This window comes from Nesoenas mayeri (genome assembly GCF_963082525.1).
Source record: "Nesoenas mayeri genome assembly, chromosome: 3".
NCBI classification, from domain to species: Eukaryota; Metazoa; Chordata; class Aves; order Columbiformes; family Columbidae; genus Nesoenas; species Nesoenas mayeri.
This window is the reverse complement of record NC_137544.1, coordinates 22,226,615-22,250,212: the sequence shown is the minus strand read 5'-3', so window position 1 is coordinate 22,250,212 and position 23,598 is coordinate 22,226,615. Positions and strand designations below refer to the sequence as shown.

The 23,598-nt window shown below is 39.6% G+C and overlaps 1 protein-coding gene across 4 annotated transcripts in view; it reads right to left on the bottom strand.

Moving 5' to 3' along the window:
• The window catches only part of ARHGEF10 (Rho guanine nucleotide exchange factor 10), a gene marked incomplete at both ends in the record, with an annotated part of 97,522 nt that overhangs the window by 58,639 nt on the left and 15,285 nt on the right, over nucleotides 1-23,598 (bottom strand). The window contains 12 exons of one of the 4 annotated variants that reach the window (XM_080341829.1): nucleotides 1,142-1,258; nucleotides 2,557-2,736; nucleotides 2,974-3,051; nucleotides 6,549-6,661; nucleotides 8,545-8,659; nucleotides 9,863-9,979; nucleotides 13,130-13,293; nucleotides 15,920-15,976; nucleotides 17,113-17,192; nucleotides 18,367-18,433; nucleotides 19,531-19,827; nucleotides 21,113-21,283. In XM_080341829.1, the coding sequence (XP_080197955.1) occupies nucleotides 1,142-1,258; nucleotides 2,557-2,736; nucleotides 2,974-3,051; nucleotides 6,549-6,661; nucleotides 8,545-8,659; nucleotides 9,863-9,979; nucleotides 13,130-13,293; nucleotides 15,920-15,976; nucleotides 17,113-17,192; nucleotides 18,367-18,433; nucleotides 19,531-19,827; nucleotides 21,113-21,283 (1,556 nt within the window). The remainder of the gene's footprint in view (nucleotides 1-1,141; nucleotides 1,259-2,556; nucleotides 2,737-2,973; nucleotides 3,052-6,548; nucleotides 6,662-8,544; nucleotides 8,660-9,862; nucleotides 9,980-13,129; nucleotides 13,294-15,919; nucleotides 15,977-17,112; nucleotides 17,193-18,366; nucleotides 18,434-19,530; nucleotides 19,828-21,112; nucleotides 21,284-23,598) is intronic. The other 3 variants (XM_080341830.1, XM_080341831.1, XM_080341832.1) reach the window with 3 other exon arrangements.

Sequence of the window (23,598 nt, the reverse complement as noted above, 5' to 3'; positions counted from 1 at the left end):
CAACAGCAGCGGTGAAGATTCTGGTCTTAATTGCTAGTAGGCAAAAAAAAAATAAGGAATGTGTAGAAATGTATTCTGTCCTCAGAGTTCAGTTCTGAGCCCCCAGCTCTGAGCAGCACTGATGCCAGCAATGACAAACAGTGATGAGAGGTGTAAGTTATGCCTCTATTGGAACAACAGGCTTTTAACAGTGTGAGAGGTATGAAGTGACTACACACTCACTACAGAAGTTTGATCTTCGTGGCTTCCATAATATAACCCTTTGTAGTGCTGGCTACGCTCCAAACTGTTGTCAGTTAATTCTAAAACCTGGGGACAGATTAGGAATCAGCTTCCCCGCGACCATCCTCTCTGCAACCTAAGGGCTTCTCTGTTTAGTTTGTCTGGGACATGCAATTTCAGTGTTTGGTGGTCCACTGCACCAGGCCTGATGGGGTGGCAGCTCTGAGGCACAACTCAATCCAGGACTCTCTGGAAACGGGACAAGCAGAGCTTCCAGGCTCTCAGCAGCGTCACAGGCAACCTAAAAGCCTTGCAATGGATTTTGTGCACCCTCTGCAAGGTATCATCTCTAGGGATTCACAGCACTTCAACTGCATGTACCAGGCCCTTAATGCACATCACCAGAAGCATCATATTCATCAGGGTAATATGCATTCTGCACTAAAATTTTCAATTTTAACTCCAAATTGGAAACATGATTTTCAAAATACTAGAAGTCTGTTGTGGAACAGAAATCTAGTTATGCTGCTCCGCACAACACAATAAAGAATTTAGAAGTAAAATAAAACCCAAACAAGAAGAGGCCACAGATGGTGAACTATTATTCGAAACTCACCTGCTTTGATAGAATCCCAATATTTTGCCAAGTACAGTACATGCAAACACCATCAAACTGATCTGAACAACAAGAAAACCACTCTGCACTTCAAAATACATCCTAGATATAATATCATATTATTCTGAACATATAGTAGTGGAAGTGAATTCTCTGGGTATTTCTTTGTGCCAAACCCATAAAACATCAAACCAAAGTCCTTAAAACAGTCACACAATATATAGAATCAACAGTCAAATTTCTTCCTAACTTATAACTTGTTTATATCATACATCCAGCTGGTTTAGAATTGAACAAACTCACCTTCAAGAAGTCTAAAAATGCAGGTTTGGTGGCACATGTCTTCTTGAGAATCCCTACTGCTGTACTGAAGTTGTTTACATACTCGCTGTACGCGTCCAATACAATAGATTTGGAAAACTGAAAACATAAAAGGGTAAACTTTAACTATAAATACAGAAGATCCCCAAAAGCATAACTATCTAAACCTCTGACCATTAAGGACTCGCCCAGCTTGGAGCTAAGGGTTTTGCTTGGCCTAGTCAGTACTAGATCTACAGAAATACTGGTGTTGCCCAAAATAACCTTTCTGTAGAAGACAGGTTGGAAACCTAAAGATGTAAGAGCTGTGAATTGCAAAATGTAAATTTACAGAAAGAGCTTCATCTTGGCTATGACATGAGGGCAGAGCCTGGGGACTATGGGCAATTAAAGGGCATCAACTAGAGTCAAAGCAGCTGCTGGGATGTGCTGATCATCTCACTGCTGCCTATCTTCCACATTTGGCAAACCAGTGAAGTCCCAGGGCCTTCATGTCCCATCTTCAGCTGCTAAGGGTTTACCAGGAAAGGAGACAAATTGTGTAGCCTTGTGAGGGGTAAGATCGCTGGTCATTGCCTCCGTAGTAATTTTATCCCTCTCATCTGCAGAGCTGGTCATTAATGCTACCTAATGTGCTTCCGTCAAAACAAGACAGGTTTGCTTTAAACAGTAAGTCTTTAGTAACCATTTCCTTTTGACTAGAATGGGTTCAGAGCACTCAGAGATACAGACCCCAGCTCTCCTACAGCAGGCATGAAAACGTGATAACTTCCAGCAGCTGGGTGGCAACAAAACAAAGTACTCAAAGCAGCAGGTAGGCAGCCTTTTCTGTCCACACTCTCAGACTGGGAAAAATGCCTTATCATCAACCAAGGCCACTTCTTGTTTTCTCTTTCAAGCAGTGGCTAGTTCAGTCCTTTACCAGATGGGCTTCCATTAAGGGTGGAAAAGTATTTTATAAATACTCTTCACCTGTGCCCCCAGGCTCAGCTGTAATCCAGGAATTCAGGACATCACCTACTGTGGGCTTTTTCTACTCCAAATAAACATACTATATATGACTACCTACTTTTTAAGAGTTGCTGAGCCTCAATCTCGCCTTAATTTTGGTGGATTTGTGAATCTCTGTTTCCTCAGGAAAATGAACTGTTTACCTAAATGTCTGAGAGCTTGATCAAAGCCTGCAAATTTTGCCCACAATCCTTTCATCTCTGCCCACCAAGCCAAAGACAGGTGTTGGTGTCTGTTTCCTTACCAGGATGGTACAAACACACTCTGACAGTCACCATAGGCATTGGAGAATATGGGAATAAAGTAGGCAAGTTAGACAGAGATATGGTGATGGAATGACAAGCCTAAAATAAAAACAGATTATCCGTGCAAGTGCATTTGCTTACTGAAGCAACAAAGACATCACCAATCATTTCAACAGAGTCCCACTCAGATACACGACTCGCCAGCGCAATCTGAAACATTGAATGGCACTGAAGAATTTCCTTAAGTCGATAAAAGACCATTTTGAGTTTTCTTTCACTCAATAATTTTGGTTCCATATCTGAAAGGGGCTTCTCATATTGCTGTGGGGAAAACAAAACAAAACCACAACATAAAAAGATTTTAGTAAACAAGCAGAAAAGGTCTTCTAAAAGCACAAAAAAACCCCAACTTATTTAACAGTATATACACACAAAATCTCTCAACATTTAGCATGAAGCTTCTTTAGTAAAACTTATGTGAGTCATACTACAGATTCTTTACGGATTTCACTATTTTTCAAATTTCCAAATTATAACATGCAAAACATATTAAGGTACCTCCAGGATTCTTTTGAGAGCATCCACGTAATTCTTCTCACTGTCAACTACAGAGCCCAAAATATACCTTCTCACAACCTGTTGAAGAAACAAAGTTTTGTCTGAAACTCTAATCTGGTAACACGTTCATCATAGTTGGGAATGCTGATGATAAAATTCTCACATTAAGAAAACACAAAGCAATTTCAATACTGGAACTGCAATAAAATAATAACATACCTCTTAAAAAGTAATCAAATTTACCATTACTGTAAAATTATTTATTTTAAAGAACACAATAGCTATTGTATCTATATCTATAATCATTATTGACTGTTGCAATTTTAAGCTTTATTTTTGAAACTTGTCTTTTAATTTTAGATGTATAAATTTTGGTATCATTATCAACAATAATAGAAATAGATGATGTTGGCTACTTCAGTGATTTGCTTCAACAAAATACGTATCAAGTTTTCAAAAACCAGTCTTTTCTTTTTTCAATGTTTTATAAATTTATTAGGAGCAACCCGAAGGACAAACAAGCATGTGCTGGTTACATGACAGGAAGGACTGGGGAACCCATTTGGGCTAAAATTTAAACTTCTTATGGTTATTGATTAGGTTTCTTGCTTGTTTTAAGGATTTGTTGTCACGCAAATCCATCGCCTAATCCAGCTCATCCCAGGGATTTCAAAAGCAGGACTAAGAAAGAAAACCACACAAAGGCAAGATCAAACCACTCCCCACAACTACAAGGGAAGGCTTCTTTTGCTATTTTAAGCCAGCCTAAATGGCCATGAAACTCAAATCTCAGACTTGATTCTTTCTGCTCCTGATGCCCACGGCCTTCTTTAATTCTCCACACTTGTATTTTGCATTATTAAGTTAAACGCAAGTTATGCAAGGATTTTCTTTCAAGTACTGGCATTTCAAAGGAAGACTTCAAAATTATCTGAGGCCTCCCTTAAAGATACATATAGTAAAATTAGTTGTGTCTAATACGAGTTTAGAATGGATTTAGCAGTGTCTTATTAGGTATTATGTATCAGCTGCTCTGGTAAAGGATACTAACTCCACTGTTAGTCACAGTTAATTCTTCTGAAAAGAATAAACATCTGTAGAAAAAGTTTTTTTCACCCTCTATAATACACAAATAGATACTTAATAGTGCCTACGGGCTATTGCAATAGATACACACAATTTATGAGAGACTTGTATGCAAGTCTTACATTTATGTTCACATTTTTGCTAGTAACAGTAGCATACAAACATAAACAACTCACCCTAAGAATTCAGGTCCCAGTGTTAAAACAAAGCAAAAGCTATCGCAACCAAGACCCAAGGCAGGACACAGTATTTAAGCAGGCAGCAGGTTTAAACAAAAGCTGTCGTGCCACCTGGTGTTTAAAACAAGCATATTCATGTGTACAGCTCGTCCGCTCAGAGCCGTGGGGTGAGCAGGGGCCCCTGGCCCTCACCCCTCCAGCGAGATGCCCAGGGCTGCTCCATGGCACTGGATGACTCCGTCCCAGAGCCACCACTTGGCTTGGCCTCTGTGGAGCTGCCCACCCTCAGCCCACCAAAGCCACGCTGACCAGCAGCCCCACCCTCCCACACGTGGCCTGCTGCACCTCTCCAATTTGGTATTGCCTCCAAACCTGCACTGCAGCATGCATTCAGATCATTAATATAGGCACTAAACACCATGGGATGTGTATCCACTCCTGAGGGACACCACTAACACTGGCCACCCGCTGAACTTTGTACCATGGACTACAGCCATCTGAGCACGGTGTACCCACCTGTTTACCACCCACCTTCTAGTCTACCCATATAAATGGTATCTCACCTATGCAGCTACATGGGTGCTTCAGGAAGCTGCTGAAAGCCTTCCTAAACCAGAGGTAAATGATATCCTCTGCTGCATCCCTCAGCGAGTCATCTCCAAAGGACTCAGGCTGGCCAGGCACAAATGGACTCTGGTCCCTCTATGCTGACTGTTCCCAATCACCCTCCTGTCCTTCTGAACACAGACATAGCTCCCAGGAAGATCTGCTCCACCAGCTTCTCGGGCACTGAGATGAGGCCAGCCTGGATCCTCCTTCTTGCTCATCTTGAGGATGATAGTGTGACATTTACTTTTTCCAGACAACAGAGAAAGGCCTTACCCTCTGCATCCTTAAATCCATCCCCTCTGGTCCCATTGACACCTGTATGTCCAGCTGGCCTCAGTACCTCCTAACTTCAGGTCCTGCCTCACCCCAGCAGGACCTGCCTCTGGTCTCAGGACCTCAGGACCAAAGACCACCTTTGGAGGCCTGAGGACAAATGTCACCAGTAAAAGCTGAGGCAAAGACATCACCCTTTGTCACGAAGTCCCTGCCTCATCAAGCCCCAGACTCGTGTTTTTCTTAGCTTTCTTTTTGCTGCCAACAGCCCTGTAAGAAACCTTTCATTTTTGCCCTTCACACCTGACCAGCTCCAGCTGAGATTTGGCTTTCCTACCTCCATTCCTGCCCGCTTGGGCAGCTCCTCCTGAGTCGATAAGCAACATACATCATGACCCACACAATGATTACTAGTTTGCTCCAAACTAAGACCATTCTCTTTTTCCAAAAGAGGGTACTTTTTTTTAAACTACCTAAAAAAAACACCACCCCCTCCCACCAAAACCAAGGCCAACCAAACAAAAAAACCCACAAACACACACAAACTCTCGACCCTCTGTTTGGAAAGCAGGAAAAGACAGCATTCAGATTGATGCCAAGAGTTTACAGTATAATGAAATCTTACAGTAACATAACACAGTTTGGTAGTTGCATTGTTACAAGATTAGCACTTCACTGTGCTAAACACATCACAAAAATAAGCCTCACCAAGCAAACCAAAAATCTTATACCATTCTCCACAACTGACCCTTAAAGTGATTTCTTTTTTACTCATTTTCTGAAGGTACTGGCTAAGATGACTTGACACCACAAGAAGGTACAAAATTTCATATAGTTATTACTTGTTGTAACAATACAGTAACATGAACCCACAGGATTTATTTGCAGCCCAAATTTCTAACTGATGCTGATTTCACTGTTTCTTTAAGTGGTTTCCACAGTGACTATACAGGTTAACATGGAAAACAGCAAAATATATTCCTTCTGTAGACTTGAATTTATTTGGGACAAGTTTGTTTGTTTTTTAATCAGGAAAAGTCTTAAGATTCAGAGACCATACAGGATATTCTCTATATTTAAAATAGAAATCCTGGAGCACCTGGAGCAATGTCTTCTGGCTCAATAAAAATATTTATACTGTTTTCTTCTTCACTCAGACCCATTACATTTAGTTTAAGTGTTCAGGTAGTGAAACAATATAATTATTATATATTATTTTACAATGCAACACAATTTTGCATCTCTGGCTGAATTCAGGACTTATGCAACTATATCCACACACACCAGTTTTCAAAAAACTACTTATACAGTTCTGAATTTGATGTTAAGCATCAATATGTTTGAAGTGCAAAGCACCTGGGAGCCACTGAGGTGAAGCTGAAGGAGAAACGGAAGAGACAGAAGACCATATTTCCAAAAGCCTATTACCTGCTGCTGTGATAATCCTTCAGGCATAGGAGTCATAATTGCTTCTGTATGCATACAGTCCACATCAATAAATAAACTGAGCTCTTCTTCTTCCAGACACGATGATCTATGATCTGCAAGTAATTGAATAGCCAAAATGTCAACTTCTTACAACACATATATAGAAAGTAGGAAAAAAAAAACCAACAAACCAACAACATGAAGATCCTATTATCCAGTAATTACACAGCAGTCTTATTTTCCCTTGTCAAACAAAACAAATTTCCCAACTCTTCTATATTACCTATGAAATTACAAATACCACCACTGACAGGCGCTCTAATACAGGACATCTTTCAAAGGTATCTCAAAATCCTAAAATCCACACCACAGAAGACAGCCTATGCATCTTTTGCTTGACCTCTACTCTCTCTTCACTGCCGGGAGAACAGGGCTGCCCAGAGTGCAGGACATGACAACCCAGAATAAAGTACTGTGGCTCCAGGGCCAATAGCTTTTAAATAAATGACCTTTGAGAAGAAATTAAACACACCAAATAACAGGATTCAACTTTAAAAAACCCCGTACACTCTCCCATAACTGAAATAAAATAAGAAGCCAAATGTATCAAAACATTGGTTTTCATCAGAAATGAGAGTACAGGATTCTGCATTGCTCTTTACATACTAATTTTATGCGAAAAGCATCACCAAAGTGCAGTGATAGGTGGCAGCAGGCAGCCAGACTCAAGCAGAGGAGAGATCAAAAAAGAACCAATATGAGAAACTGTGTCTTAGAGCAAAAAGAGAAGTAAGGGGAGCAGGTCTGCTGGCTGGAAGAAATTCATTAGTTTATTTGACAAATTTGTAACCAGCTTCCTACTGATCTGGTAAGCAGCTAAGGGATGAAACCATCCACAGATATCCTGTGTCTGCCACCTAACCTCTAGAAACAAAAGCAAGAATGCCACGTCCACTGTAAGACTGCCCTGCTGAAGGAGGTAATTTTCTCCTGTGCAACAGCAATAAGTTAAAGACACATTTTTGATCACTCAAATTTGTGCAAGTAACTTTATATCTTCTGTCTGTGAGGTCCAGAAGCAGTCAGAAGCCTTTACAGGGATGTGAGATGCATCCTGGTCCTTACAGACAGGATGCAGCTTTACATTAGCTTGCTCACTAAAAATGTCGTGTTCCAGTCTTGTGGCTTTAGCTTCTTAAAATTGTAGTTCTGTAATGTCTGAAGTTACAACCATTCAATTAGCTGGGTGGAAACTTGAGCAGAAAGGCATATTGCCTCTCAGACTTATCCTGAAAAATAAATAAGTTTGTAGTCAATTAATACCTCCTGCCTCTTGCAAAAATTAACTGTGGACTGCTGCTGAGGCTCAAGACAGAAGGCTGATACTTGTACTTAACTAGAGAAAGAATACAATTACTTTTAGCTTTTTGATTTTAGACCATATTTTGTTTCCCCAATATAAACTCAGATTTTATCAAAAATCACCAAATTGTGATAAAGCAGAAGTCTCTTCCCCTACTACCACTCTTAAGCACAGAAAGTATTTGTTATCCCTTGCCACAGAAAACTTTAAACAGTCAGCTATCACATCACTGAAAAGCATATCATAACAGCAGACTTCCCAGACAGACAGAGTTACTTAATGGAGGAAACTGGACAGATTTGGTCCCTTAACATAATTGCCATATTCCTGTATACCAATACCTAGATGGCATCTATGACACTGTTTGGAGGGCTTTTTGTTGTTGTTAAGTGGAGCCTTCTCTGTGGTCATCAGGTTTCTCAGGTTACTCAGGTTCTTGCCCCAAACCTAAAACTACTCCAGATGCATTGACAATAATGTCTTCTGAAGTGATTATACCATACTTTCTTGCTATAAAAAGTTGATTTCATGTATCCAGTACTCAGCTCCCAGTACAAAAACCTGCTATGCCATTCACTTCCTTTCTCAGTAGCTACTAAAGAGAGTAACAAACACAGTATAATTTGTACATACCTTGAGAAATAAAAGATTTTGTTCTAATGAAAGAACGACCCTTTTTCACAGCTGCTTTTGTCTTTTCAAGCCCATCTTTGGTACCTTCTCTAGCAGCTCTCATCAGCTTTTGCATCTGTAAGATAAAAAATACAGTCTACATGTTCAGTGAATAATAGGAAAAAGTTTGAGCTGAACATGCAGAATACTTTTGATCAAAATATCTTTAAAAAGAACACTGTCAAGTAGTTTAGGCTATAAATATAGCCTAAAGTCAAAGGAGTATACAGCAAGTACACAGCTCCATCAAAGCTCAGATCTAAGCATCTGTACTTTTTCCTAATAAAATCAAACCTAGAGAAAGGGACCTACTTCATGCCAATATTGTATGCGAGCCTGAAGTAGCAGAAATGCTTGAGAACCCTTCTGCAAACATCTGAACTCAAAATAATCTCAAGTGTTCAGCTTCATGTTATATAACAAATAAATACTATAAACAGGTCACTAAGAGCCAGGGTTTCTTGCCCATCTTCCAGTGTTGGGCTAACTCTATCAAAGTATTTCTGACCCAAAGATAATCCCCTAGGCTCAGGTTTATATTAACTATGCTCTTAAATAAACACCGTTTTGTAGAAAATGTCACAACTAATAATTTAATTAATTGAAGAAATAAATTGATTTAATTAAAATTTGCATAATTTTATAGTACACTACCACAACAAAAAAGAAACTTCAAAATAAAAAAGTGTTGTTTTGCTAGGAAATCTTTATTAAAAAATATGCTTTGTATTTTTGATTTCCCAACATGTCATGAAGTCAAAAAATCCCCACTACTGTCAGAGCTGTGCTGACATCATCAGCGACATTAGAACACAAACAAAGCTGTCTTGCTGCAACAAGGCAATTTCTGGGTTTGAGCTGAAGTTTTTAGCAAAAACACAGCGTCTTTATACTGGCTCCATTCAAAAGCAGAGCATGGAGATCCCCACAGCCACAGCCTGACCCCGCATGACTGGGGGACCAGGGCCAGGCCAGCCCTGCAGAGCTCCCAGGGCTGCACACCTGGCTCAGCCTCAGGGACAAGGGCACCCATCAGCAGGGCAGGATGATGCCCCATCTCACCTTCTGAAATTGTTACTGTTAAAAATAAGCATGAGGAAAGGTCCTCAACTAAGCACTTTTATGACAAACTTCATAATAATTCAGCACATTTAGCATTAATTGCATACAAATTATTGTCCACTTTTTCAAGTTATTATCGAAAGAAAAAAGACATCATTATCTGTGTTGGAAAAGCAATCATTTAAACATAGCTAGTCACAAAAATCAACTACACTACCTTCAGCTCATGTTTTTGCTTTAGTTGCTGAATCTCTACTGCTCCCACAGTGTTTGCCATCAAATCTTTCATCTTTTTTTCATAATGCTCCTTTAAACGCGTTAGGTCATGAGAAAGCTACAGTGTACAAAAAGACACAATCTTTTCAAAAAGCCTGTAGTGCAAACTCCATGCTAAAGTACTTGTGTATATCATGCACGTTGCCCATTCTACCTATTGATACAGAGACAACTGAAGGAACATTATCATTTAGGGGAACGAATAGACTATCACCCCTGCACACTGCTGCACTCCTGAAACTCAACCAGGCGCCTTCACACTATGCTGGCAAGTATGTGAAGAAGGACAAAGTCACTTAGTCTAAGATAAGTGTGTATTAATTATGACGTCTTACAAAACATAAGGAAAAAATGGATCAGCTTTACCCAAGGGGATCATCTGGTGGAACACAAACCCTAGCAAATATATTTCTGACTATCCTTTAAAAAGGTGAATCAGAAACATTCTCAAACACTGAAAAACCCACAGAGGTCATTGGCACCCAAGATCATCAAGATGAATAGTGCCAGTGAGTTGGGCAAGGAGACACTGACAGCGGAGGAGGCACAGCCCTGGAATTCCCAAGTTCAGGAGAATAGGGAAGCACAGTTTCCTCAGTTCTGTCACAGCCTCATTGCATGACCATGGGTGTCACCATCTTGTACATTACTATATCCATTTGAAAAGTAAGGAAATTGTCCCGGAGAAATGCTCTGGAATACCAATTAACATTTGTTAAACATTTTGAGAAAGCCAGATAAAAGAGGCTAACATGTAACTAGAAAGAAAAGAAAAATTAAAACATTTTAAAAATTTTGTATGCCCTATAGTAGAAGTCCAATGGAAAAACCCTCAGCTTGATATGAACAGAGTTATTTGGCAAGAGATGAAAGCATCAGGAAAGGGCAGGCCTACTGAGTTGAAAACAAAGGGGCAGGTCTGGCATTTAGCTCCACTCAGCTGGGTCAGGATGTGATTACCTCCAACACAATGATTCTGGCATTACAGCAGTATAATTAGGAAAGCATCTGCTTCACAAACTAGAAACATTTAATAACACAAAAGGCTTCTCATTTTAAAATTTAAAAAAATAATCAGAAGTCATAGTAAAAAAGTGACTTTGAGGGAAGTCATGACAGCACTTCAGTTAAAAATCCTACCTCCAACCTTTCTGTATTTGTCAACGGACAGAAAAAATAACAAAAAAAGAAAGTCCCTCATAGGCTCTGAAAGACTATAGGAGGAGATGTGCTGGGAAAATACTGTAACATCCATCATGAGACCTGAGGAGAAGCAAAAGTGCAAGGAATGGATACAGAGAATAGGTATGAAGCACAGTGGTTTCTCAGCAATCCTTAAGTTTCTGTCTTTCCTCATGCTCTGCCAAACCCCTTCTCTTTGACTTCTCCACCTCCCAGCAACCATCCAGGTACTGCAGCCTCTCTGACTTCACCATCCACCAACTAATATGTTCCCAGCCTCCTCACCCTCACAAGGGAATCCTCCAAATCTTTTGTTACAAGCCTGGGAGAGCCGGCTGCAGGGCAGGACCCTGGAGCATAGGCCTCTCCTCCCACCACTCCTCCATCTCTTGCTCAGACACTCTGTATCTCATCTTGACACTGTCACGCTCAATCCACTGCCCATAGTTTCTTGTGACAGATCAAAGTATACTTATACGCATTTTTAAAATGGCTTTAAACCTTGCCTTGTGCACATGTGAAAATCAATTCCTATGACTATGACCAAAGCTGAAGCTACAGATAACAGGAAAAGATTAAAATAAAAGAACAAACCAGCAGGCATGTTACAACTTACATGCCAAGTTATTTCCAAGCCTGTTACAAAGGTATTAAAAAAACAAACAAAAAAACCCACACCACACAAAAACAAACAAAATCACAAAACACAACAAAAAAACCACACACCTGTTTTCTTAGTCCAGTTAAAAAACTCCCCAGAAAGAAACAGCTGCAATAGCTTAAACTTGTTCTGGTCAGGACAAAACTAAAACAAAACCAGATGATGAGCTCTTGGCTTACTAAGTGCTGATTTGGGTGGGCTCAAGTCTTGCAGTTAATGGCTCACTCCCCGATTTCCAAAGAACAGGCAGCAAAGATGGAGGTGAGGGGAAAGCAGATAATGTGTACTGGAGGGAAACACAGACAGTGAGGCTTTTATTCTCATCAAGGTAAGAAACCTGCAAAATGAAGATGAGAGTCCCACCGAAGAACACCCTGGCCACTACCCTGCATCCTCCAGCCACGGGTGCTGGGCAGGTAACGGCACACAGCTGTGAAGTGGTTCTTGGGTGTCTGTCCCCAGCCAGCACACACCTGGGGCCATGAGGATTGGGCAGTGACTCTGGGCACTGAGCCCAGCCCAGCTTGTCCTCCCTGCTCAACGCCTCCATCCTCCAAACACCCAGAGCTGGACACCAGCAGCAGGAGGCTGCTCAGGTCCCAGGCAAGACGCCCCTCTTGCAGAAAGGCCAGGAGGGCAGGAGAGGAGCTGAAGCAGCAGGAGCACGGGCATCTGGGGCTCCTCCGGTGTGCAGAGAGATGCAGCAAGGGTAGCACCCACACTGCCAGGGTCTCCCTGCCTCCCGTGGAACACATGTAGCCAAAGATACTGCACCAGAGGTGTCTCACAGATGCATCCTTTTTATCACACCACCCCTATTCCTTCCTTAATAAATAGTACAGACTTCTCTTTGATCACAAAAATGTTTTGTTTTGTTTGGTTTTTTAAAGGTCAGTCACCTGCAAACAACCAAAGTGCTACAGATCTAAGACAGACAGGTAGGGAACGTTGGCAAACTGTTTTGTGACTTCTGAGCATCTGATGGATCCCAAAACTTCAAGTCTTGTCAGGCTTACCCCCATTTGTTCTTCACATTATTTTCCACGCTCATTTACCACTTACACTAATCCAGCAGCTGCAAAAGAAGAAAAGGTGAGGAACCACCCACAAGCAAAAACAATCTAATTTTTAATTACACTTTTATCCAATTTATTTCTCTTTTTTAAGAGGCTTTTGTTTAATATTTCCATCTTTTCCTTGTCACATTTTGTTCTGGACTGTCACTCGCACACTGATTCATGTTTCCTTTAAAAAGAGGCTGTTGGCATTCGAAACTGGATTGAGGAGAAGGGAACACAGGTGAGAAAGGCAAATGCCGGAAATCAGGATAACCTCAGTGACTGAGCAGCACCACAGGATACATACGTGTCTCTTGTGGTTGCCTCGCAAAAAAGAGCTGGGAATTCCATTTTTACACTCAGAATCACTCTGTTCTTCATAGCTTTCAAACTCACTTGAACTCCACCCATATTCCAGTGAGCTGTTTCCACCATCATCACCATTTTCAACGTCATCATAAATCATTTCTTCTGCAAGAATTAAAACAAAATAAAAAAGCTACACTGAAATTTCTGTTTGTTTAGGCACCAAAAAACTTTTTCAGAACATACTATAAAGAACTGTTTAGACTATTGTATGAACATTCTAAAATGTGAATTAAATTCTGTATTCAAACAGCCAAAGTAGGTTGAATTTGTTGAAGCAGAGAACTAAAGGAGGACAGTGTTATGGATACACTGTCCCGATTCTTTTAAAAACATGCCCTACTCAAACTACACTGTTTTGTCCAAAACCTACAACACATTTTAGAAGAAATTCAAAGGAAATTCAAACTGTAGCTGTGAACACACATCTGCACTGAGAAGATGCATCCTGCCATTTGCAAGCTTGCCATTTGTCCCTAGGAACATCTTCATCAGCAGCCCAAATGACAAATGCTAAAACATTACAAGAATCAAACAAAAATATCACTGCATCAAGCAGAACAGATAAGACCAAAGTAGCAAGAAACATATTACACTATAATATTATGACTTGTCATTCTTGCAATTCCATCAGTCATATTTGCAGGTTACCTTGCCCATAATCTAATCTAAGAACTTGAAGTACTAACCTTTTCAAGATATAAAAAGCTATATTGCAAAGACTGACCAAAGTATCACCTGTTAAAGACACAGCTCTTTTCATTAGCACAGATGTCAATTAAGACAAACTGATTCAAAACAAAATGGATATTTTTTTAGTGCCAATTACTTCTCAGGAAACAAGCATGCACTCTACATGCAGCATCATTCGTCATTACAAGTAGAGAAGTGTGGACACTTCTGCCAGGGATCCCTATTGTCAGGGGTTGCAATGCTTCATTTAAAGCTGTCTCATGCTAAATTCAGTAATCAGAAGCTGTGCTTTCATTTTTAAGATTGAAGTTTTATTTAAATTGAGAAAAAATAGGTACTCGAAAGAAAAGCTGATGTGTTTTACACATCCGCCTAAACCCTGGATTCTGTGATTTAAAAACTACATTGTGACCAATAATAAAATTTTAATATTATCATTAATTAAATTATTTAGAATTAAGACCAAGGAATGTCCTCTAATTTGGAAGAATAAAATTTTAACAATTATTTTTTTTAAATCTCCATACATATTGAGATTGTCCTTAAAATACACTTACTGAAGAAGACATTTTAGTGGAAATCTAGCACAGCAAATAATTTAAGAGAATCATCATAGCCAAAATAAGTCAAGACTTATATAAGAAGTCAAAAGTTTGCAATACTAGTATCGGAGCAGGCTATACCCAGTGATTTGGTGGACGTATCTTGTCCCTGTGCTGATGTAGACTGAGCCCTGGCTACAAATTTTTTTGGAACAGTGGTGTCTCCCTGACAAAATGCACAATAAATAAACATCAAAATCATGAATGTACAAAGATGAAACTTTCAATGTCTCTGGGAAAAAAAAAAACAGAAAGCCAAAACTTTAGTTAGTATCTTCTGGGTTAAACTGAAAATTCTGACCAAAATGCTCAGCAGAGCTTTGCTCCATGTCCCACATTCCTCCCCAGCTCATCCTCCTGGCCTTGGTGTACATGTTTCCTGACTGAGCAGCCACAGTGCCCAGAGCAGCACAGTCCTCTGAGGAACCTTCCAGTAATAAAAGCATTCAAGTCATGAATGCAAAATCATACTTTCAAATAATAAATGAAACAAATTGCAGTAATAATTTGTAAAACACCTCGCCTGTGCACCACCATGGACAAGAAATGAAAATGTTAGAGCTTTAAAGATAAATGTGGTTTTCACCCAAGAAAGCTTAAGTGTTTTCTCAAATCATTAACAACTTCACTATCAAACATCTACATCCCCTGAGCCCCGTGACGAGTAAATGCCAAGTTTCTAATAGGCTAATCCACTCAAACACAAAAATCAGTCAGTAGCAACCAAGCTTTAAGCACTGTCTCCACTATAACCAAAAACTGCAAAACAAATCTGAGTGAAGAACTCATTGAAATAAGCTTCCTGAGCCCCAGCTCCACCATAGTACAGGTAAAACCTTGGCTCCAGCAACTACTGAAAGATCTGTTCTGTCCCTTCCAAACATGGTCACGTCATCAGGAGCTGGACCACTCCACAAAGCTTAAACAAAATATTTCTGTAGAGTCGCAATCAGGATGGTAAACAGCCGCTCTGAATCTCCTCTTCCATCTTTTACATCAAGTGCTTTTATGTTGAAGGGGGACTTTCAAGAACAGAGGAGTTCTCTGCATAACCATGATAATGATGCATTATAATACATTACTTAACTATTTAAAAAACCCTTTTCCTACCTACCTTGCCTAGTTTAGATCACTAAAGCTACAACGTCCAACACTGTAATTCTCTAATATACAGAATACTTGAGCATTTGGGACAATATCTACAGAATACAGCAGAATTCAGCTTTCTGAAAGAGCTGTCTAGAAGACCTGCTGAGATAAAGTATTTTTCAAGAGTTAGTTTAACTCTGAAGTTTTTAAGACCTACCAATTACTGACACAGTGTTTTACATTTTCATCTATTTTAGGTACTTAATGAACATATTTATTAAGTATACATGCATATAATTCCACATCACATTGTTTTCAATATGGTCTGTATTACGAAGACCTCAAACCTGGTTCAGAGTCTGAATTTTCTCTTGGCACATCATCATAAATTACTTCATCTGGGTCTAAAAGCAAAACAGAAGAAAAAAATGAGAAACGCCCTAAAATGTTAATGTAACCAACACACAGTGTTTAAGAGGCATTTGGATAATGCCCTTAATAACATGCTTCAGCTTTTGGTCAGTCCTGGAGTGGTCAGGCATATTGATTAGATGATCATTGTAGGTTCCTTCCAAGCAAAATATCCTTATTTTGGTTATATTGGCACATATGAATAAGATGGAAATATGATTCATTCTCCACTAACATTTTGCTAGTACATCTAATCATCATTCAAATAATGCAATAATGCACAAAAACAGTATAAGGTATTTTCACGGTTTTATCTGCACTGTTTATGCAAACCTTTGGCAGCCTGAAAATCGAAATTCAATTCAACAGCCAACATTTCTCTCTTCTTTTTACAGTGCTATGGTATGTTCTGTGATTGTCAGAGGCTGCTCATTGCCTTACTAAATGGCTGCAGAGAAGCTTAATAGACTTTTTTTTTAAAAGAACAAAACTAAATAATGTAATGATCATTGTTTTACATTAAGAGGCAGGATAAGGATGCAAATTCTTCAGTCACTTCAAGTGACATATAAGATGAACCTCCAGCCCCATGGAAACAGCTGAGAACAGGCAGGATTACCTGTCCTCAAACCACTTGGTCTCTGTTCTGGTGTAAAATGCAGCTGCCAGCCAAGGACACAAACTAAGAAAAAGTGGCAATTTGTTCTCTTCCACCTTCTCCAACTTATTTGGCAATTACTGCATGAGAAGAACAATTTCATATACAGCCACAGAGCAGACTCTGAACATGAGCAAATTTCCACTGGACATGTATTGATGGAGCCAAACTATTTCCTTAAGACAGTGACAAGTGATTCCATAGACTCCAAAAAGCACCCCATGGAAAACTGTATGTTAATTTTGCTTTAAAATACACAATTTTGTTATGCTACTGAAAAATTTTACTGGTATAACTTGGTTCTGGAACATGTCTTAAAAAAATACAATAGAAGTGAACATGGACATTCCTGTAAAATATGTGTATATATATATATATATACACGTGTGTATAGATAAACACACATTGGTGATCACAACTTCTAAACTGACCTTCTTCTATAGTTGTGCTTCGGTGCTCACTGATACTTACTTTCCATCCACGCTGTATTTGCAGGATCTGCAACCCACTTGGCCAGAGCATCATCCTCTCTCTTGGCCTGGTTATCTTCACTTGAAAAAAAGGCCATAAAACAAAAGCATTAAAAGATACACCACAATGTTTTTAAATAACTGTGAACATAATAAGTATCTTGCTGTCTTCCAGTTCACACTCTGAGGTTGCCGATTACTCAACAAACACTGCTTCAGTATGTAATCGGGAGATAATTAATCTGTTTAACAGTCTGACAATTTTAGTCAAGACATTGAAAACACTTCCGTTCAGACTCAAGAAATATTTTGCTTTTGGATTCTTCTACCAGAACACAGAAACACTCTCTTAGAAAGCAGTGAATTGAGACCTGTTCTTTCACTGTAAATACGAGTAAAGATATTCTGGGCTACATCAGGAGCTATTGAGCTTGTCAAGACTGTTCTCCTCTGGTTGGTGCTGGTGAGGCTGAACCTGCAGCAGCGTGTCCAGTTCTGGATTCCCAATGCCCCTCTTCTAGAGGGGTTGAAGAAACAGAAAACACCTCTAGAGAGACGTGCAGAAATTGAATTCATAAACTAAAGCACATGGCCTACAAGGAAAGAGGCAGAAGATATGGAGCTTATTTAGTCTGGTGAAAAGGATGCCATGGGGTGATGCAAAAGCAGTTCCAACTATCTGAAAGATACAGCAGCTATGGAGGTGGTGGAAGGTTTTGGTTGGTTTGTTTTTTCTGGTTTGTTTTGGGGTTTGCTTTTTTTCTTTTCCTGTGCCAATGATACACAAGGGGGAATGGTCAACAAACTGTATATTGGAGTATTTGGTTTGGACATTAGGGAAAAAGAATTCACCAAAGGGTTGTACGGCAGGGAAAGCTGCAGCATCTCCATCCTTTGATATTTGCAAAGTCCATCTACCAAGGCCATGGCTGATTTCACGGCGTGTTGGCAGCAGTTCTGCTGAAAGCAGCAGGCCAGGCTATGAGATCTCCAGCAGCTTGTTGCAGCTGACATTGCTGTGACTCTATAGAAATTAAACCTAGGTTCCTTCAAAAATGCCACGCATGGTTATAGATGCAATACCTCAGCCAGTGCTGATTTTGGTAGGCAACCAGAGTTAAGGAGTTAAGAAAATTAAAATAAACAAACATCAAAGTGTCACAGTAGAAAAATAAAATATTTGATTGATTAAACGTAAGCCCCCTTAGAAATTAATGTTTTACAGAAGATTAAAACATCCTGAGCTGGAAATCACCTATTTTGAGGCTCCTCTGAGTTTCCAGAATTACAATGACATTCTTCAGTTGCTGACTGTGTACCTGCTAAGTACAAAAAAAAAAAAAATATCAGAAAAATGCTTGGAATAAAACAATAAAACATCAGTGTGATTCAAACAGTACATTTTAGCATAAAAAACTTATTTTACTAGTTCATTACTAATGAATTATCTACTTCTACACAACGTTTTTATTCTCAAACAAACATGCCTGAAAAACTAGAAGTTTCTTCACACTATCTATTTTGCAAATGAAAGAATTCAGAGACAGCAATTTGTTATAAGAGCTGTTTAAGAGGAAATTACAATGTCTGATGCATTTAATTCTAGTCTCTCAAACCTATATTCCTCTACAGGTAGTAACAACCCCATGAATGCATTTGCTTTTACTTGCCAATATTCCTAATGGTGTCAGACAGCAAAGGCTGCAAAAAAAAGTATCACAGTACATGGAATTACAGTAGCATCGCTGCCTAGCTGAAGAACAATATATTCAAATTATAAGAAAGACAAAAAAGGCAGAATATGGGGAGCTTTCTGTTCCTTCTGCTCACTTGACTTTAAGTTGTCCGCTTTGCCAATTCTAGTTACAAAATGGGGGATTGTTCCTGTTTCTGTAATAATCTATAGTTATTTCCCTTTCAAGTTTCCTCTTCTGTCTTAAAATTGTACTAAAGAACAAAGGACATAGATAAAGCATGATAAGGTATGAGAAAAAAAATATTTGGCTTGAATACTGAACTATGGCTCTGGAAATGATTTCAAGACACTAAAAGCGAATTAGTATTAATCACTCTTAATGGCAAGATAAGACAGGAGTCCTCCCTTGTACTACATGTTGTAATATAGTGCCACAAAATAAAGTTCAAGTGTCACCAACTTTAAGAAGGACTGAAAAAGAACTGACTGCATACATTTGTTTTTTTCTTACACATCTTTACTTCAGTATCTCAATCCCAGCACAGCAAGCACAGTCACAAGAAATCTTAGGTCATTCTGCAGGATAGAATTCTTTTTCTATTTCGACACAAAATCTCCTGCAGTCCAGGCTGACAGCTGCACAAGCATTTACAAAACAGCACAGGTACCTGAAGTTAAACAAGGATTCCCCTTCAAATAAAGTAAGGTGTGTAAATACAGTACCTTCTTCATCTACAGAAACACTGCGTATTATGACAGGACTGGAGTATGCTGGCATTATCAAAGGTAAATTAGATGGCACAGCATAACCACAGGGGACAGGAACAGAATATCCAACAGGCAAGTTCGGACTTGCACATTCATCTTGAGGACTTAGTTCTGGTGATGAAGACGGATCCTTGTCTTGAATTGGTGAAATATTTATGACTGAGTAGGGATTTACTTTGGCCGGAGTGGCTTCTGCAGCAGGTTCCAATGTTCGTAGCTTCTCACTGTTTTCTAAATTATCAGTCCCTTTAGCTGAGAAATTAAACAAAAAAACCCCAAAGTCTTATTTTTCATACCCATTCAAGCTGCTTAATATTGCTGTCTGCAAATATCCTAAACACTGACAAGGCTCCTTACTATAGAAGTTGCTTACAATCTATGACTCATAAATTTCCCACACAGTAGTGCTATCCTCCCCATTTTACAGATGAGGAATGCAACAGAAGAAAAAAAACTGGGTTACAAGGATGCTTATAGAAAAACAATAACTGGATCCTTAATCCTGAATAGGAGGATTTCTGACAATAGCCAGGGTCCTCTTTTGCTTGTCATAAACAGCTTTAAACCCTGAAGGTTAAAATCTGGATTCTACATTAATTTGAACTTCAAAACACAAATACAAGAAAAATTTTAGGAATAGTCATGAGGAAAGAAAAAATCCTGAAAGAATGGTCCTGAAAGTATCCTATAAGAAAAGGAGAAAGAACTTGCAAGGTTTTCCTCTTTGAAAATAAATTATTTTCTGTTTCTGTTACTTCTTGAGACAAGCTGAGGTACAGCTGAGGTACAGCAGAACCAAAGGCTCCTCTAAAGCAATCTAAAGTTTTTGAGCTGTAAGTACTACTTCACAAAAGGGTCAGTGAGCAACAGATTTTCAGTGAAAGGTGGTGTTTAAGTTTCAGGTTGTCAAACTGCGTAGTCACCCAATGAGTTACCCATCTTTTACTGCCATGAACACAACAACTCCGCATACAAAAGGAAATAGGATCAAAGTCAGCAAAATCAGCTGTTGTACACTTGAACAGAATGTACCCATTTCCAGACTACACCTCAGCACTGGGAACGCCTGCATGTGTTGTAACAAATGTTTTAAAGTTTAATAAAATAAAACTTCTGTTTATTACAAAAAAAAATATATATCTATATATATCACACATTCAGGCTCTGTTTATTTTTATTCACATCATCTTAAGATCAGCAACCAGTAAGCTTGGCTGTGAAAGCAACTTATCTCAAGCCATCCACACAGCAGTAGAGCTGCAAGAGCATAAAGTTTTCCTTTAGCATGGAACTGTGACTGAGACCAATCCATTGCTTTGGGTGTCACACTTGGATGCGAAACCTCACAGGAATTACATGTGAGGACCTTGTCAAACCTACCATGGGTGTAACTAGTAGGAATATTCAAAACACGTGTACAGTATTGCCCTGCAAACTTCTTTTTTAAGTATTTTTATTGTATTGTCATGAAAAGTCATCCAATAACGAGTCTTGGCTCTTTAGCCTAGTGGAGACACAGCACACCAGGCTGACTTACCTACGGCATGAGCCTCTTGGTGCTCTGTGCTGTTTCCAGGACCAGGAGGAGGTGGCACAAGGGCTTGCCTGTCTGCTTCTGGTATCTCGTCTCCACTGTCAAAGTCAAACTGTTCTCCCTCATCCTCCTCTTCATCATTTGTGCCCGTGGCTTTTGGTTCATGTTCTAGAACTGTGCAGAAAGACATGCTTTTGGTTGTTTGCTCCTAATAATGGTTTCATGGGACCAGTAAATGTTTCACATTACAAATGAAGCGTATACAATGAACCCTTAGATTTTTAGGTTACTGGAACAGAACAAAGGCTCCTTGACATGATAATAACCTCACGGAATTGTCAATTAATCCTTTGGTGTCAACAGTGACATTACTTGGAAAGCAATTAAGAACTGATAATGCAAATGCCCTTGCTTTTGTCATAATGAAACAAAATTAAAAAATTTTTAGGAAAACATTTAAGCAGCTGATTCTTCAAAGAAGAAAAGTTCACAGATTAATTTATTTGTACAGGGACTTTGTGACTTTATAACTTCAAGTCACTTTTTCTCTCTAACTCAAACTTCTAGGTCTATTCTTTCTTAACAGTGTCAAAATGCCAGTGACAGCAACATTCTTCACACACATCACAAGTGACCAGCAGATTGGTTTCCCTGCTCCAATCTGGGATAGTTTTGCACCAACAACCTTACACAACACGCTATTAGCCCTGTTTCCACACACAAGGTACACTTGGATGGAGATATAGGGGTGGCTTTTTAGTTCTTATCTTTGAAGTAGTAATGACTGAAATAATTACATCCTAATACAGCCGGGAAGCGGGAATGCAAAGGGTATTTTTGTCTTTGCTTGTGAAGACCCCGCAGCACAGATTTGGCTGGGGAGGGGGAGCAGGAAGAAGTGCCAGACAGTTTCCGTCTCTGCACTCTTTTTCCTACTCACAGGAGTCTTGAGAACCCACAAAGATTTAACCCCCTCACTGCTTCATCTACTGATGTTTTTGCTGTGCGTTCATACTGCATGAAGCCTGCCTACAGCATCTAAAACTTTTATCAGAGACACGGCACAGCAGAGGGATGGCCAGAGCAGCTGTAGGGAGGGATGCCCAAACCCACCAGCCTCCTCCATGCTCCCAGAAACCTTCACTGCCGCTCTCCAAAACAAAAGGGCTTCAACCCTCCCTCCCACCCTCCTTCCCTCAACCTGCCTTAGCTGTTCTTGCACTTTCTGGAGGAGAAACTCTTATCAGAGGTCCCCTTGAAGCACAAACGTCATCTGTGGAAAGTTTTTGGCCCAGCTGACCTTCCTCATAAGCTCATTCTCAAACCCATGATCAATAACTAACTTTCACACAGGTGTTCCACAATGTTTAGAAAACGTTATTTAAAAAAAAACATGTCACTATAGCACAAAAAATATATACTAAAAGAGATAAATATGTAAATACACAAATATGTTATAAAAACATGTGAAGTTGATAGAGTTCTCCCTGCCCCTCTTCAGGTAACATAAGATGAAAAACAAAGTCTTGCAAGGACAATTGGAACTCCTGAGTCATGAGGATATTATCAGCTTTTCTACCATCCAGGACACGTTTTGTATCTTTATGATAAAACCCACAGAAACCACAGCTCTAGGCTGCTTAGATTGTCATGGTAATCAGCATTCCTGCCAAGGCTTCTGTTTCTTCAGGCAGGCTGAGCCAGCATATTTTATCACAGCCACAAATAACAAGATCTTTCATGCAGCCTCTCTGTAGGAGAAAAAGTGAACTAATTGCAAAAATCTTAGGGAACAAAAAAGGGGTTATCCTGCATTTATTGTCATGGTTTATGGCTGAGGCAGCAGGACATTTAATTTAATTTTGATGCTTTTTAAAAATCCTTCTGTAAGAAGACTGCCTTTGGATTAAGGCTTTTCATTTTTGCTTTTGTCCATTAGCAATATTTTTTTCCTGAAAGATGCAAAAATCCTGCAGAGCTCTTCCATGTGATTCACGACAATCACAGCATTCTTCCCGATTCAGCATCCATCTGACTAGACTTTGTACTACTTGCTGCTTGACAGTAACGTGGAAAAGAAGGAAAACGTGGCTGGTGGGGGTGTTCTATTTCTGGGATTTTTTTTTCAGTTTATGTTTTCAGTATACCTGTGTACATCAAATTAGGAAAGCACAAACCTGTGAAATACTAAGTAGAGGGGATTTTGTGATTACAAGTGTGTGACACATTGGTTAGTGATGCAGGATGGGCAGTCAGGATGTAGATGGCAGTCACAAGCAGGTGACTGCCATGAAACCACAAGTTTTTGTGCACATACACTACTATCCACCACTCATCTCCTGTGCTATGTAAGTGAACCACAGCAGCAACCACTTCAAATACATGAAGTAGCTCTGTCTGCACTTGATGTGGTGGAAGGAGGGGAAAGAAGAGGTTACTGCAATGAGTTGATAATTTTTGCAGGATTAGGTCACTCGGGAAACTGGGGC